The 17,341-nt window shown below is 44.0% G+C and overlaps 1 protein-coding gene across 4 annotated transcripts in view; it reads right to left on the reverse strand.

The window, feature by feature from the left end:
- The window catches only part of KIRREL3 (kirre like nephrin family adhesion molecule 3), a 973,594-nt gene that overhangs the window by 99,455 nt on the left and 856,798 nt on the right, over window positions 1–17,341 (reverse strand). For all 4 annotated transcript variants that reach the window (XM_061592926.1, XM_061592928.1, XM_061592927.1 and 1 more), the window contains 2 exons: window positions 6,785–6,933; window positions 5,305–5,432 (listed from right to left, as the gene is read on the reverse strand). In XM_061592926.1, the coding sequence (XP_061448910.1) occupies window positions 5,305–5,432; window positions 6,785–6,933 (277 nt within the window). The remainder of the gene's footprint in view (window positions 1–5,304; window positions 5,433–6,784; window positions 6,934–17,341) is intronic.

A 17,341-nucleotide genomic window follows, 5' to 3' on the forward strand; every position in this document is an offset into this window, starting at 1 on the left:
AGCCTGGGTTAGACCCTTGTTAAAAGCATGACACTTGTTCCAGAGGGTTACCTGCATTGGCCTGTTGCAGCAAAACTCTTGTGGCACCTTAAGGATTAAAGATTTACCACGGCATAGGGTTCGGTGGATATTACTGGCTAAGGGATACATATAACCCAGCCTTTCCCAACCAGTGTGCCTCCAGATGTTGTTGGACCACAACTCCCATCAGCCTCAGCCATTGGCAATTATGCATGAGAAATATTCACTGCACTGCCAACTGACTGCTTTCAAACATTACATAGAATTGATTGATTGATTTATTATTTGATTTATATCCCACCCTTTCTGCCAGCAGGAGCCCAGCCCAAGAATTGATAGCCCTGTTGTCGTATGAGATGTTCACTGTTTTTATTAATTAATTAATTAATTAATTAATTTAATTTGTATCCCGCCCTTCCTCCCAGCATGAGCCCAGGGCGGCAAACAAAGCACTAACACACTCCAAAACATCATAAAAACAGACCTTAAAATACATTAAAACAAAACAGCATTAAAAACATTTTAAAAAACAACCTTAAAAAAGGGTTAAAAACATTATTAAAAAACATATTAAACAATTCTGACACAGATGCAGACTGGGATAGGTCTCAATTTAAAAGGCTTGTTGAAAGAGGAAAGTCTTCAAAAGGCGCCAAAAAGATAGCAGGGATGGCACCTGCCTAATATTCAAAGGGAGGGAATTCCACAGGGTAGGTGTTGCCACACTAAAGGTCCATTTCCTATGTTGTGCAGAACAGACCTCCTGATAAGATGGTATCTGCAGGAGGCCCTCACCTGCAGAGCGCAGTGATCAACCGGGTATCTAAGGGGTAAGACGGTCTTTCAGGTATCCTGGTCCCGAGCTGTATAGGGCTTTGTACACCAAAACTAGAACCTTGAACTTGGCCCGGTAGCAAATGGGCAGCCAGTGCAATTCTTTCAGTAGCGGTGTGACATGTTGACGATACCCTGTTCCAGTGAGCAGTCTCTCCGCCTCATTTTGCACCTTATTTTTAAGGCACAGTCTCTCATTTTGGAACACTATACAGCAGGACTGTATAGAACACAGATGATACCATGGCCCCCTCAGATCTACAGCTTATGTATGCTTTTGACCAGATGTAAAGAGACCTTCAGCAGCCAAGAGACTAAAGCTTCAGCTGAAGCTTTAGCTGTGCAGCTCTCTGCAAGCAAGGATTGTTCACAAAGAAAGCTAAACGTGATGATGGTTTACAAAGTTCCACCTGTCACAAAGAGGCTAAGTGGTGCCTTGGCCTTTGGTTAACCCAGATGCTGCTTATAATGGGAATCAATTCCACTTCTATTAGGGCTACTTTGCAAAGATCCCCTTTGAGCAGCAGAAATGTGGAAAGTGCTGTGAGTGCCATGGAAACCTATCCTTCCTTTTTTTTTCATTAGTCCAGTTACATAAATCAGTCTTCTTGACCTCTACTTGGCCTAAAAATCTCCCCTCTTTTCTTTTAAACCACTGAGAACATTCACTGCCATCTTTGGCAGGCCAAAACACTGCCTGCTGTTGCTGTTTGGGCCCAAGCAGGGCCAGCCTTAACACTGGACAGGGTGAGGCAGGGACCTGCAGGGAGTGATGGAGACATGTTGCAGCACAGAACTGTGTGTGCCAGATGGCCAGCCAGCCCTGTGCGCCCCATAAGCTAGCCTTGCTGCTCCCAGATGCAGCGGAGGGCACTGCCCTCTTGGGCGTGTTGAAGTAAGATTCAGCTGCCAATCTGGTTATCTTCTGGATGTGGAATGAATGGAGGGAGCAGCACACTGACCTTCATCTCAGGCAGTCCAGTTGCTGCCTCGCCTTGCTCGTATCTTTAAGTCCAAGACTGGTTGAACATGCCGGTAAGTTTCCTAGGTCCAGGCCCAGAACTCCAGGCAGTGTGATCATGAACCTCTTGCTCTAGCACTTGAATAGCCAGTATGCCCTCCTCCCCATTCCCAGAAGCAGGACAGAGATAAGGGTGAGTGGACTGTTCTGAGCACTAGGATAATTCAGGGTGATGTGAACTTGTGGCATGGGCATTACATGACAGCACCAAACGTGGCATGGGCTGCATAATTTATTTTCCTAAGAACCTCAGCTTCATAGCTGAGCAGGGGTTTTGGACCTAGCTTCCCACAACCAAACCCAACATGGCAGCATGCACTGGCTCTAGAAACTTTGTGCATCTGCCAGCTACTTATGCATCACTGTGCAGTTTTAGGCTGTGCAGCTTTACCCTGGCTTTCACACCTGAGACATGTATTTTTAGGACCCACCCTATTTTGGGATATTAGGTTGTTTTTAAATGGTTTTTAATGTCATATTTTAACACTGCCAGAAGCCACCCTGGGACCTCTGGGTGAAGGCCTGGTAATAAAGATAATAATAATAATTTGTGCAAGTCACTCTCTCTTAGCTGCACCTACCTCACAGGGTTGTTTTAGGCTATAACAGTGCTACTCTGAGCTCGCTGTAGGAAGGGCAGGATGCAAACGTTATAAACAACCTAACAACAGAGCACGCAGGCACAGTTTTGTACATTGCATGGTGGGCCACAGGCCACTCACATGTTTGATTTACCAGCTCAGCAACAGCTAGCTGGCCCTTCTGAACTTCAAATATGCTCTGATATTTGATCCTGCTGCCGTGGGGATTGCCAGCTGGAAGCAAGAGTGGTGGGCTGAGAGCAAAGGATTAATCTGAGGAGCAAATCCATGAGGCTACTCCATCACTTGGACTTTGCAACTACTCAGTGTTTATTTGCACAGCCTTCTCTCAAGAGCTTTTAAAGAACTTCATATCATATGAGATGCAACCTATCTTTCACACTGCTGGATATTCTGGCATTTTTAAAATTATTAGTATTAATTACATTTGTTACTTGCTTTATTCATAAAAGTCTCAAAGCAACTAAACAAGACAAGATACAAACAAATAAAACAAATTAAAAGCCAGAACATTTAAAAACAATGTACAATTTAAAAAAATCCTAAAATGCTCATCCAAGAACACAATAAGAAGGACAACTTCTACTCCCTCATAGTAGAGGCTAACTGAACTACCAAAGGCCTGGGTAAATAGAAATGTCTTATCCTGACACCTAAAAAGTGTTAATGAACAACACTATGTAATATCATTCTCTGTCCTCTCCACCCTCCTCCTGTCTCTGACCAAATATTTATAAATCTCTGCTAATGAACTGAGGATAACACTGCATGCATCTTCCAACATGAACTCTGGCCCACAAAAGTTTAATTATACAATAAATTAGATCTGGACTATACATGCAGGAGTATGCTGAATATGAGTATGTGGGAGTTAGTCCCAGTTTTGAAAGCTGTTCCAGCATAAATACATCAGAAAATTCCATGCATATAGAAAATCAGCATCTCAGGGAGAAAATCTCTATCCCAACCCTTTGCCAGCTTTTCTAGCGTTCTGCTTGCCAGGAGATTGTGAGATACAGTAGAATTAAAAAAAGGGGCTTCACATCCGCTGTCTATCCTACCATCTTGTTCTTCTACACGTACAGACCTATGCTGAGTCTTTAATGTGCTACAAAACAGTATTTCCTCCCCTGGAGCAGACTGCCTCTTTGGAACAATACATTACAGCAATGTTTATTACAGCTACTGTGAAGGGTAGGCCATTATTCTTATCTTTGCCTTGTAGAAGGGTTGGTGGGGGAAGGGCTGGGGACAAACAGGAGATTGTCAGAGCCTCCCCAGATTTAGGGATGAGCTAAGACTTAAATTATGTTTCATACTCAGAATGGCTATACTTTGCAAGAGCCTGATATCCACAATGTCTGGAGCACCCACCTGCCAAAATACTCCTGGCAATAAATGCAGAAAAAGTATGATGCAATGCGAGTTGCTGCCAACTTGTGTGCCCGTAAGATCTGGTACTGCCAACACTTATGAGAAAGGGCTGTGTCTCAATGGAGAGCATCTGCCTTGCGTGCAAAATGTCCCAGGCTCAACCCCCAGCATCTCCAGGTAGGGCTTGGAGAGACTCCTGCCTGAAAACTGTGGAAAGCCACTGCCAGCCAGTGCAGACGTTACTGAGCTACCTCAGTAAAGGGGTCCCTACAGATGTCCTTTTTAATGTGCCTTCAAGATGGCCTGCGCTCTTGATGCTATCACAGCGATGATAGGTCATCCTGCTCTCATCATTTCAGCACCTGCAAATGTTTTGGGCGGTCATACTGCTTCATTTCCAATCATATCACAACTTCCTGGTGAAATCCGTTAACTTCATACCACAAATGTTTTGGGTTTTTGTTTTGTCCTGCTTTTGTTGCACTTTTATTGCAGACAGCAATAATGTGGTAGTAGTGGGAAAGCATTGCCGAACAACTGATTAAACAGAACAATGGGAAAATGGCTGTAGCTCAGTGGTAGAGCATCTGCTTTGCATGCAGATGGTCCCAAGTTCAATCCTCAGCAGAGAGATCCCTGCCTGAAACCCTGGAGAACCACAGCCAGTCAGTATACCAACTGCTGAGCTACCAAGGATCTGACTCAGTAGAAGGCAGTTTCCTATGTTCCTATGACATGTGGATGGTCCAGTATAAATCCACCACTGATGCCCTTATCGTGGCAACACCTTCTTGCAGAATTTTTGTTGTTATGTGCCTTCAAGTTGATTTCGACTTACAGCGACCCTATGAATCAGTGATCTCCAAGAGCATCTGTCATGAACCACCCTGTTCAGATCTTGTAAGTTCAGGTCTGTGGCTTCCTTTATGGAATCAATCCATCACTTGTTTGGCCTTCCTCTTTTTCTACTCCCTCCTGTTTTCCCCAGCATTGTTGTCTTTTCTAGTGAATCATGTCTTCTCGTTATGTGTCCTAAGTATGATAACCTCAGTTTCATCATTTTAGCTTCTAGTGATAGTTCTGGTTTAATTTGTTCTAACACCCAATTATTTGTCTTTTTTGCAGTCCATGGTATGCACAAAGCTCTCCTCCAACACCACATTTCAAATGAGTTGATTTTTCTCTTATCCGCTTTTTTAACTGTTCAACTTTCACATCCATACATAGAGATTGGGAATAGCATGGTCAGAATGATCCTGACTTTAGCGTTCAGTGATGCATCTTTGCATTTGAGGACTTTTCTAGTACTCTCATAGCTGCCCTCCCCAGTCCTAGCCTTCTTGACTAAAAAAACCCACCACCCTGGAGAGACCCTAAGGGAGCTTCCTGTGTTTGTAACACTCAGCTCTCAAACTTCTCTTCAAACATCCAGCTGATTGTGAGCATCCTTACCACGCCTGAGCCCCGCTTCATCCAGACGATGGTCAGAGATGGGTTTCCAATCCATGCACAGTTAAATACAGCGTCTGATCCAAGGTCGACAAGGAGAGATTGCGGTTCTGTCATCATACGTGGCCCAACTGTAATAAGAGATCTGTCACAGAAAATGTATCTGCAGGACAAGGCAGCAATTAAACTACTCTCCAGAACAAATATGGGAAGAGAAACAGGCCAACCAGACACGGGAGCACAAAAGGGGAGGCTTCATGCTTGAATTAGATCTTCCCCCCGTTGCAGCTCTCTGTCCTTGACTAGAGGAAGAAATTGATGCCTAATCCAGAGATGTTTCTCCTAAATCATTCAAAGGAATGAATACATATGAACTTTACAGAAGAGCAAATCAGGGGTGGGGAACTTTTTTCACCCAGAGGGCCAGATTTTTATCTTCCCCCACACTGTGGGTCAACTTTGACAGGTGGACAGGGCTAATCACCTGTCAATTATCTGACATCATGATGATATCAGGTGATTGACAGGTGGGTGGCCCTGCCCACCTGTCAAAGTTGGTCCATAGGACAGAGGAAGGGTCTGTAAAGCAGCAGCAAGCAGGATTGAACTTTCTGCTCACCAGCTGATGAATGGAGACTTCAGTCCTGCTCTCTGCAGGAGTCTGTTTCACTCGTGCATTCCCTGCAGTGCTGGTGAAGTAGCATTGAGCCCTGCACCTCCCAAAAAATCAGATGTCAGCCAGTGACATCAGCTGATTGACAGGTGGTTATGTTGGGGAGGGAATGGCCTAGCAGGCCAAATTGGATCCCCTGGTGGGCCAAGACTGGCCCACAGGACAGAGGGTCCCCACTCCTGGAGTAAATCATTCAGATATGATGGCTAAGGCATGGGTTTTACAGCTCAAAACTGTGGGTCTCTAGGGTTATGACAGAGCCTCAAGCTATCGGTCTGAATGGCTGTCACAGTCTAGCTTAAAGCAGCCAACCTGCAGAATGGGAAGCACATGCAGTTCAAAGCTTGAGGCACCATGAAGGAAGGCATTGCCAAGCTATGCTTGGTTCTGCCGGCCTCTCCAGTACTGTGTTGACTTTCTACACCCTGGCTCAACAGACTGAGTAGTCTTGGTAGATGAAACTGGATCAAGGTGTAGAGGGTTGCATGTGTCCCATGCAATGCTCTTGACTTATGGTCACTTGCCACTATACTGGCCACTACTTTCTTCACTTTAGCCCAAAAAGTCAACTCGTCTAGGTAGCGTTAACCAAAACTGTAGCTGGACAGCTACACAACAGTATATCGGTTCTTTCTCTGGCCTCCTTTTTTCACCTTGGATGTCACTGGCCTTACATGTGCGTGTCTGAATATCTAATTCCCTTAAGAAGCCTTCAAAAGCTGCATCCTTATCCTCCATGATATAGCCAATGGAAGGCATTAATTCTATCAGACAACGCCCCTGATAGTTCAGCAGCTGAGCCATACTTACAGTAGACATCAACTGTCCTGCTGATGTTAGTACTGCCCAAAGCATTCGTCACCTCGCAGGAGACTGGTTCAAAAAAGTAGGTATGGTCAACAATGGTCTCATAGGAGTCACCTGATGCTTCCTTGATAATGTGTCCTTTTTTGGCCCACCTGCAGAAAGCAAAAACAATGAGATTGCCCGGCTGTGCTAAAATGCACTGCCATATAAACCAGAATCCTCTTTTATGGACCAGGTGCTGTACAGGGCAGGAGATGACAAGACAAAACAAAACTCTGTTAAGGGATAAAAGCCTGATTGAGGCCGCTACTGAGGCCTGATATGCATGAATAAGTTGCAACGTTGCACTTGTATAAAACACTACTGGGCGGAGGCGCCTCCAGCGAATTTCTCCATGCCACCAAACACGGAGTTTATTTTTGGTGGCTTGCAGAGACAGAGATGGCTCAAAACTGCTGGCTCAGCCAGCCAGTCAATCATAGATTTGTTCGAAACCATAGGTCAGCATAAAACTGCTGGTTCAGCATGGTGAGTCACTGCACACAAATTACTCGCCCTTTATTTATTTTATTTTATCTAGCGCATTCATATTCCACCTTTCTTCTTTTGTGGAACTGGATAATGGCACATTTAGGGGCTCCCCAGCAGTCTCCCATCCAGGCACTAACCAGACCCAGACTTGCTTAGCTGCAGCAAAGTGAATGCACCAGGAGCCCTCTGACCATGCCTTAGAGCCTTGACATATGAAGAAGTCTTCATTACAATAGCGTTTTGAGTAACCCTCAAAAAGCAGCTTTTATTTAGGCATTAGCCCTCTGGGAAAGGCTTCCTGCTTCTCACAATTATTTGATAATAGCAAACCCCATCCGGGCATTCCCTCTCATCTTTTTCCATCATTGGGAAGATGAGCTCTCACTGCATGTCTGCAGCAGGGAGCCAGCCTTTCTTGTGGAGGCTCCCCAGGCGATTTAGAACCCTGATTGGCACAGGATTCTAAATGGTGCAGGCAGCCTCCATACAGGAATACCCCACATTAACGTACATGGAGCAATGGATAGTTCTGGGCATACAGCAGAGAGATCCGGGTTCAAATCCTCTTCAGCAGGAAATTCACTGGATGTCCTCAGGCTACCCATTTCTTTTTGCACCTACTGAGTTGTTTTGCAAATAAAATGGGACAACCCCATGTGAGCATGTAAATCACCCTTCATGCTGAGAAGCAACAGCAAACCAAACAAAAAATGGGGGGGGGGAAGCAGCTGAGAAACGAAGAAATAAGTTGCTGAAAGGCATCACCTGTGTTGTAGATGCAATTGTGCTGACATTTTAATGTTTAGCTATTGCTCTTAAACTGACGTAAAAAGAAGACGTTTGCATGAGCCTATAGTTGATGCAAATTAACAAAGTGAACAGAATGGAACAGATCTTTCAAAATAGTACATCTGATGTACCCAAGGGTCCTATAGGACCCTTGGGCATGCATGCTCTTCTAAAACATTGGCATTTCTTCCTCATGTGGTCAACATCTTTGAGATTCTTCCACCAGGGACATTTTGCCATGACAAACACCCTTTGCTTGGCTGCAGATGGCTGAATCTGCAGACAATGTGGAACTGGAATATGTCAGCGATAGAAGATTTTGCTAAACTATCTCCTGGGGTTGAAACCATCTGTAATGCTGATTCCAGCTAAGCTATCCCAGGAAGTTCATCCATCTCTGCTAACTGAACAAGTCCTCTTTTAATTGACTCTTTCTTGATCTAGTTATATAACCTGATGTTTCTGGCAATGTAGCAGATAGCCACCAACTGTTATTTATTATCTAAGAAGCATGTGTGTGTGTACAAAAAGGAGAGGACAGAAATGCAGGATTTTCACATTTAAAAACGCAATACCCGAAATAAACTGGGCGAGGCCGCAGCTCAGTGGTAGCATAGGTATTGTTACATGCAGAACATGCCAGGTTCAATTCCCAGCCTTTCCTGATAAAAAGGTCTCGGGCAAGAAGTCTGGGAGAGATATGAGTGGGAGGAGAAATTCATTTGGTCTGCATTTTAAAACAAAGAGCACTGATTTGCTGCTGCCAGACTTATGTGTGGATCAGAAAGCAGCTGTCAATCGGATTAGGTGCTTCTCCTAATTTTGCAATCCATCCAGTTAAAAATGTGCACAGAATGCACATTTTACACTGAAACTGCTGTTTGTATAAACTGTGTACTTAAAGGACAAGTACGTACAATTTAAATGTCATTCTTTTGGTGCGTTTTTATAAGCAACCCACAAAAAAACAGGATGAAACAGACCTATGGTTGTGAAACTGAGACAGAACAGAAATAGGCTGATCCATCCATCCCTAGGAAAGAATCCTGCTTGAGATGGTGGAAAGCAAAGACCCAGGCTGCACACACACCATATGTTTAATGCACATGAGTTTCCCCAAAGAATCCTGGTGCTGGGAATGGCAGCTCTGTGAGCTGTAAACGACAGTTCCTGGGATTCGTTTGGGACCGACATGCTTGAAAAGTGCTTTAAATGTATGATGTGTAGGCAGCCCCAGTCACAGCTTTCCAAGATTCTCTTTGCTGCACTTTTATCCACATGCATAGATGTTTATTTTTCTGGGACAAACTTCCAGACTTATCTTATGATTATTGGATCAAGTTAATTGTATTTAAAAATCAGTCAGATCGCCAAAATGACCAATGTACCCTCATCATAAGCCAACAAGTGACATGGGCCCCATGGAGTGATCAGATGGAGGAGAGGGAATGGGATCCTGGAGAAGGGCCCAGTGGACAGCAGTGTCAGGAGGGTGGCAACAAGAGAAGGCTTCAGCAATTTAGACAGTGACGGCTCCGCCCCCTTAATTCCGGTTACAACTAAAAAGGTACTGTCTGACAATGAGCCAACCCTTGTTCTGCCTTTCAGCCCTGCCTTGTTGCCCAAGCTGCCACTCATGCCTACTCCTGAGGAGGAGGAGTTGGAGGATCAACCAGAGGTGGTGTCAGGAGAGGATCTGGATGAAGTGCCACCACTGCCATCACCAAAGATGTGCCGGCAGATGCGCTGGTGCTCACAGACAGCACCATCTTTTCAAGCTGTTCAGAGGCGTGCTTGCTTGCTCATGCAGTCCTCTTCAGAGAAACCTTCCCCACACAAATAGAAATCTTGCCCCAAACCTATTTAAAGGTCCCAGGGGGCATGTCTAATTGCTGCAACAATGTCTTAGCTTGAGTAGTAATGCCTAGTTATGCTGCATAGAAACGCAGAGTCCTGTATAATCTGTATCTATGAAATGCTCTAAACTGAGATTTCACATTAAACATAATGGGGAAAAGCACACCAGTGTCTGAGTCCGAATCCAATGGGGTTGGCCAGGACAGCAGGAAAAAACCCACCAGTTTACTCTCCTACCAGACGTTTGTCTAAATCTCAAAGTTTACTTTATTATGGAGTACAGCATTATGTCTCCCTCTGTATCAGGGATGGGGAAGCTCCAGCCTGTGGGTCAAATAAGGCCTGCCAGGGGTCCTACTTTAGCCTGGGAGGCTGTTTTCCCCAGCCACGGCCACCTTCCCCACACCTGCCATGACATGACAGTCTGAACAGGAGCAACTGGGAGCCTTACAAAGGAATCCCAGTTGTTCCTCTGCAAGCAGGGCTTGCATGCAATGTCTTTTAAATTTGGCACCAAGAGCTGCTGGGATTGGTTCCACTCAGGAGTTCCAGAATGGAGCCAATCCCTGCCAGAGATGGGGGTGTGCATTCAGTGTCACCACTAAATACAAAACCTGTTTTCAGCAGGACTGTTTGCAGTCATGGCTTGAATTCAAGAAACTTCCTTAATAGCCACAGCTTAAATTAAAGCTGGGCATGCAAAGGGGGAACAAGGAAGAGTTGAGAGTGCACTCCTGATAATAAAATCACATAAACATGATTAACAACAGATTGAACAGTACAATAATATATCATTGGTGCTGCCCAAATGCCTGGGAAAACAAAAAATGCCTTTGCCTGGTGCTGAAATGATGACAGATTTGGCACCAAGCATTCTTTCCTACAGAGAACATTACATAAATGGGGGCTACTACAGAAAAGACCTGTTTACTCATCTTCACCTTCTGGACCTCCCTTGGAGGTGGCATGCAGAGAAAGGTATCAGTTGACAATCTCAGGCTCTGGGCACGTTCCTATGGGGAAGGCAGCCTTTTAGGTACAGCTAGGGTTGGGCAGATCTGTCAATTTCACCTTCTTTCAGTTTCTTTCAGTTTCAGTCTTAAATTCAGTTCACATTTCCGCAGCAATTTGAAATGAATGAAAATTAATCAGCAATTTAGTGTGGATTTCTCCTAATAAACACATTTTTGTATGTAGTTTTGACAAATGTACATATTTTAGCAAGAAATTATCTAGAATATAGTGCATTTTTGTATGAATTTTCACTTATATATACATTTTTGTGTGCCTTTCCTCCTAACATAAGCATTTTTGGTAAACATTGGTAGGTTGGAGAACTGCATTGCAAAATTCAGAGAGGTGTGAATTCTGAAGGATGACTGTTTCAGTTCTCATATTGTTTCAGGAGGTGCGGATTTGATAGACTTGGCTTTAAATGTGAACTGAATTGAATTCCCCCCCATCCCTACCCCAAGCCATATAAGGCTTCAAAGATCAAAACCAGCATTTTGAATTGGGCTCAGAAACAAATTGGCAGGCGGTGCTAGAACTGGTGTTTTATGTTCACACCTTCTCATTCCAGTCAACAATTTAGCTGCTGCATTCTGCACTAGCTGAAGTTTCCAAATTGTCATCAAAGGCAGCCCCACGAACAACACATTGCAGTAGTCTAACCTGGAGCCAGTCTGTGTTCCATAGGAATCAAAAATAAAAGGACAGAGGAATGTTACATTATATCACAATAGAGACTCAATAAGTTAACCTGCACATTTGTATGAGAAAGCAGGGCTCATGATGCTTGCAGCAGAAGCAGATTGCAGGATAGAAATGAGCATTGTCTTGCTTACATTAATTCTGTCCTCAAGCATTTAAGCAGGGATCCTCATTCACATGAGCACTTGGTGCTTGAATGCTCACAACACCCCTACAGTGGATTCCAGCAGCTCCTGGTTGCAATCCTGGCTGATACTGACACATGCATCCTTTAAATCACTGCTAATAGCCAGGCCCAAAGTGCCTGGAAAAATCTAGGGGCCTCAATGCAGGAGTCCAAGTAAAAACATACTTGACAGGTGGCTTGTCCATTTGCTTCCAATGTTGGAGAGCCCCCCCCCCCCGGCAATTGGTTCAATTGTGGTACTGCTCTAACAATTAGGAGGTTTTTCCTCATGTTCAGCCAAAATCTGGCTTCCTGTAACTTGAACCCACTATGCCATATCCCACACTCTGGGACAATTGAGAAGAAATCCTGGCCCTCCTCTATGTGACAACCCTTTCAGGTACTTGAAGAGTGCTATCATATCTCCCCTCGGTCTTCTCGTCTCAAGGCTAAACATGCTTAGTTCTTTCAGTCTCTCCTCATAGGGCTTTGTTTCCACTCCCCTGATCATCCTTGTTGCCCTCCTCTGAACCTATTTCAGTTTGTCTGCATCTTTCTTAAAGTGTGGTGTACAGTCCAAGGTCTGCTAGTTCTTGTGCTCAGATTTGTCGACAGCAAAAAACACAGCTCAATTCCCCTGGGCTCCCCCCCCCTCTTTTTTATTTAATCAAAAGGAATGTTATTCCTTTAAGGCAGTTGAAATAACATTACACCAGAAAGCCAAGCTGGCATTTGAAACATTGCAATGTGAAAATGTCTTTGAGGACAAGCTGTCAACTCAGCACTTGAATTAAATGGCTGTTTGCCAAAAAAAATAAGCAAATGGGGCCTAATGGGGCACCATCTGGCATCTTGCCACACGAGGTAGTTGGAGAGAGAGAGGGAGGAACTGACAGTGTATGAGAGATTAGATCAAGAGGAAGTGGGTGGAAGAAGCCAAAAGTACCATGGCGGCATCTGAATCTCCAGTAAAATGTACTGCTACTGCTACTGCTGCTGCTGCTGCTACTACTACTACTACTGCTGCTGCTGCTGCTGCTGCTGCTGCTACTGCTGCTGCCGCTGCTGCTACTGCTACTACTGCTGCTGCTGCTGCTGCTGCTACTACTGCTACTACTGCTGCTGCTGCTGCTGCTACTGCTACTGCTGTTTCAATTTGTATGCTGTTTATCCACATAAATGTTCTCAAAGAGCAAAACTGCATATCAATACATCATTACAACACCAGTCTTATGATAATTCATGTTATAACATAAGGTGAGAGTGCAAATGAATAATTCATTTCAACAATATGGACATTTTAACATTTTAAATTAATTTCAAAATAAACTATCAATCTGTGTATATAAGTATCCGCTGATGAGGTTCAGTTTACTCATCTCTAGGAAACATTTGTCATACTGGATAAAAAAAATAGGGAAGGAGAGAACAAGAGGACATGGTGCAATTATGCCTGGTACCCAAAGTAACATGTTCACCTCAGTCACATGACCTGGCAATCTGGTGGAATTTATGCTGGCAAAAAAGGTGGTGTAAGTCAAACTCTATTGGAAAGGCTTGCTTTCCTTCTGACAAGTTCAGGCTGGCTCAGCGGGCAGTAGCTCTGCTCCTGAAAGGAGTTTGGAATAGGGGTAACTTGTACCAGCTTAACTTAAAACTGGCATAAATTCTGCCAGCTTCCTATACTTTGCATTTCTCAGTTAGTGTGAATGATAGATATGTCCTTAAAACACCCATGTTCATGTACCAGAGTGTTCCAACGGAGGATCCCAGGTGGTTAGCTACAGACATCTGTTGTTTTTAGCTATACGGACGCTGCAGGTACTACCAGTGTAACAGTTATATATATGCAACTGTCATATAAAGCGTGGACCACAAGTTAGAACCTGGGTGCATGATTGGCCTTAGGGATTGGCAAGCTGGGCAGTCATCCTGGGCACCTAGTTGAAGGGGGTGCCAAGCTGAGCCCAGTGGCTCAGTGTTTGCTGCGTGAAGGGATGGGGGGGAGATTCAATTAAGTTGACATTTAAATGCAAACCTGCCTAATTCCTGAAACCCAGACATCTCTCAAAATTGGTGTTTCTCTGAATTTTGCCATGTAGTTCTCCAGTCAAGTTGTGTGTATAAAAATGCCTATGCCAGGATGAAATGTGCATAAAATTGCATAATTTGCTAAAATAACATACACAATTGCACTATATTAGGGAAAATTACTTTGCAAAAATGTATATATGAGGCAACATTTATTTATTTATATTTATCCATTTCTTTATTATTTGATTTATATCCCGCCCTTCCTCCCAGCAGGAGTCCAGGGCGGCAATGCAAAATTGCATACAAACGTGTGTATTAGGAGAAATTTGTACTAAAATACTGATGAATTTTTATGAAAACTTGTAAACAAAAAAAATTAGCAAACTGATATGAAAATGTGGAAAACTGAGTTTAAGACTGGAAAAAAGAGAAACTGAAATTGACAGATTTGCATGTCCCTAGTTAATGGCAATGTCTGCTGTGAGCTAGGATGAAAGAAAAAAAGAAGCAAAAGCCAACAACAACAATCTTTGTTTCTTCTCTCTTTGCATCCCCCCCTTTACAGGTTGCTTGGGTACTAACTGCAATATAAATTTCCATCAATTAGCTTTTAAAGTACATTTCCTATTCAGATTCCAGCTTGACGTCATTTGTTCCAGATAAAAATCAGCAGAATGCAGCTTTCTGTTGTGGTGACATTACCAAGCCCTAAGTGCTACAAATACTATAAGCAAAATAAATAACAGCCATCATCATAATCAGCTGTGAGATGTAAGAGGTCAGATTTGAGTGTAAGCATTTATTTCTTTACTGGCAACTTTTCTTTGTATTTTGGTCTTTGAAAATAATAAATAGTCCGGAAAGCAAAGCAGCAAAGGAAGGAAAAGAATCTCTGTGCTTTTTCCATGAGTATTATTGGGAAAGCCTGGGAGCAGAGCAGAGTCTGTTAATACTGCTAGGTTTTGCAGCCCTGGGGAAGCCACACAACACGGCAACACTGCAAAACGGACCCTGGGAAGAGGTACAGAACACACTCCCCACCTAGGGCATCATTTATTCTAGGGCTGGCCCTGTTTGGGCTAGGGGCTATAGGCTAGAGGATGGGGAACCCTTGTCAACCCCAGAGTTGCATTCCCTTCTGGGGGACCATCTGAAGGCCACATGCCAGTAGCAGGTGAGACCAGAGGAATAAGTAGGCGGAGCAACACGTGCAAGTTTTGCCTTTGTAAATATATTCACACACTCCTCTTTATCCACCATCCAGATAAGCAAAAGGCATTCTTTTTTATTTTTTAATTAAATTATAACAAACCAGAGAAGAAGAAAAATACATATTTACAAAAAAAACCCCAAGCAGATTACCAAAGCTAGTAAGGGGGGGGGACGAGGAATACAACACATACAGCTTGGGACCAGGATACCTGAAAGACCATCTTATCCCTTGTATACCCAATCTATCACTGCGCTCTGCAGGTGAAGGCCTCCTGCAGACACCATTTTATTTATTCATTTATTCATTATTTGATTTATATCCCGCCCTTCCTCCCAGCAGGAGCCCAGGGTGGCTCTTATCAGGAGGTCCGTTCTGCACAACGTAGGAAACGGACTTTCATGTGGCGGCACCTACCCTGTGGAATCCCCTACCCTTAAATATTAGACAGGTGCCAACTCTGTTATCTTTTCAGTGCCTGTTGAAGACCTTCCTCTTTCAAAAAGCCTTTTAAATTGAGACCTTATCCCAGTCTGTGTCTGTGTTGGAATTGCTTTTTAATATGTTTTTAAACCATTTTTTTTAAACAATATGTTTTTAACCTTTTTTTAAAAAAATGTTTTGTTTTAATGTATTTTAAAGTCTGTTTTTATGATGTTTTGAAGTGTTTTTAGTGCTTTAGTTTGCTGCCCTGGGCTTCTGCTGGGAGAAAGGGCAGGATATAAATCAAATAATAATAAATAAATAAACACAGAGGAAACAGCAGCATCCATTACATGTTAATATATAAAGTATATACACTTACCTGGGAGTAAGTCCCATTGTACTCAAACAATTCATGTTTGAATTTCATATGTCTACTATCACCGGCTGCTAACCATGATGGTTCTATATGATCTCTAGTTTCAGAAGCACTAGCCACTTGCATACTAGCTACTGGGAGCAAGTGAGGGCTATTGCCAGGGATGGCTAGTGCTCATTGGGAATGGCAGAGTGGAAGGTAGGGGGACCAAGAGTAAATGTCACCAGAGCCAATGATAGCTGCAGCTGACTAATTCTAGTGTTGCCTCTATTCTCACCCTGCTGAGTTTCACAAGGGGCAACACTAAGACTACAGAGAGAAAGCTAAGAGGCAGGTGGCAGCAAGTGGGAGCTGACAGAAGGAAGACTGGAGCTGGTGGGGCAGTGTTCCACTTGCCCTAATGGAGCAGCCTCCATTGGCTATTGCCTTCATGTCCTGCTTGGGGTCTTCACAGAGGCCTCTGGTTGGCCACTGTGGGGAACAAGCTGCTACATTAGATGAGCCTTTGGTCTGATTCATCAGGGCTGCTCTTATGTTCAATGGAACTTACTTGTAAGTCAGACATGCACGGGATTGTCTGAAGATGTTGTGGTGCATGAGTTACACAGTTCAAGCAAGGTTCCTTTCTTGTTGTCTGAAACTTTTGGAAAAGGGAAACCCTGCAGCCCAACTTTGACAAGGGAGCAGAGCAATCCACAGGTCAGCCACGTAATCTCATTATTGTGACACATATTTGACAGCCAGATTGTCCTGCCCACCTGTCAAAATCTTTTGTGCTGGGATTGCAAAAGTGATGGGGGGGAGAAAGAAAGGAGCCTTTTGCAAGCAAAAGCAGTGGGGGCGGGGCTTCTCCCTCCCTCTGCCGATACTCACAAAAGGCATCCTTCTTTCTGCTTGCCTTGTCCACCGTGCCTAGTCCCAGCAGGGAACAGATGGGCACAGCCAAACTGAGCAGGGTTTAGCCCCCGCTTGTCAGCTGACAAGCAGGGGCTAAATCCTGTTTTGTCTGCAAGCACTTGTTTGTGCAGCTGAGGCAGGTCTCCTGCCCATCAGCTGATATCATGGCAATCTCACGGTAGTTTCAGGCTATGTTTCTGACCACGCACAAAAGGCTTGTGGAAGACCTGGCCTGACAGTGCAGAGGGAAGTGAGGACTGCAAGATCCGGAATGCTGCAGAGTGTATAATTAAAAGTCCAAAATGGAAGGGCGGATGGTGGCGGTGGGGTTTAACAGTGGGGCTTCACACTCCAACTGATGACACAAGCTTTTCAAAAGAGATGCATTAACAGTACAGATGTGAGCTCAATTTGTATGCATTTATCTCCTTTCTTCACTCATTTATCTTCACGCCTCCAACAGATGCTGACTAGCCATTTCAGCTTCTCCCCCCTGCTGGGTGACTGGGGTGTGTATGGAAGTAAATCAGCTCTCTCTCTCTCTCTGCTTCTTCCTTTAAT

The sequence above is a fragment of the Rhineura floridana genome, chromosome 12, assembly GCF_030035675.1.
Source record: "Rhineura floridana isolate rRhiFlo1 chromosome 12, rRhiFlo1.hap2, whole genome shotgun sequence".
Lineage (NCBI taxonomy): Eukaryota > Metazoa > Chordata > Lepidosauria > Squamata > Rhineuridae > Rhineura > Rhineura floridana.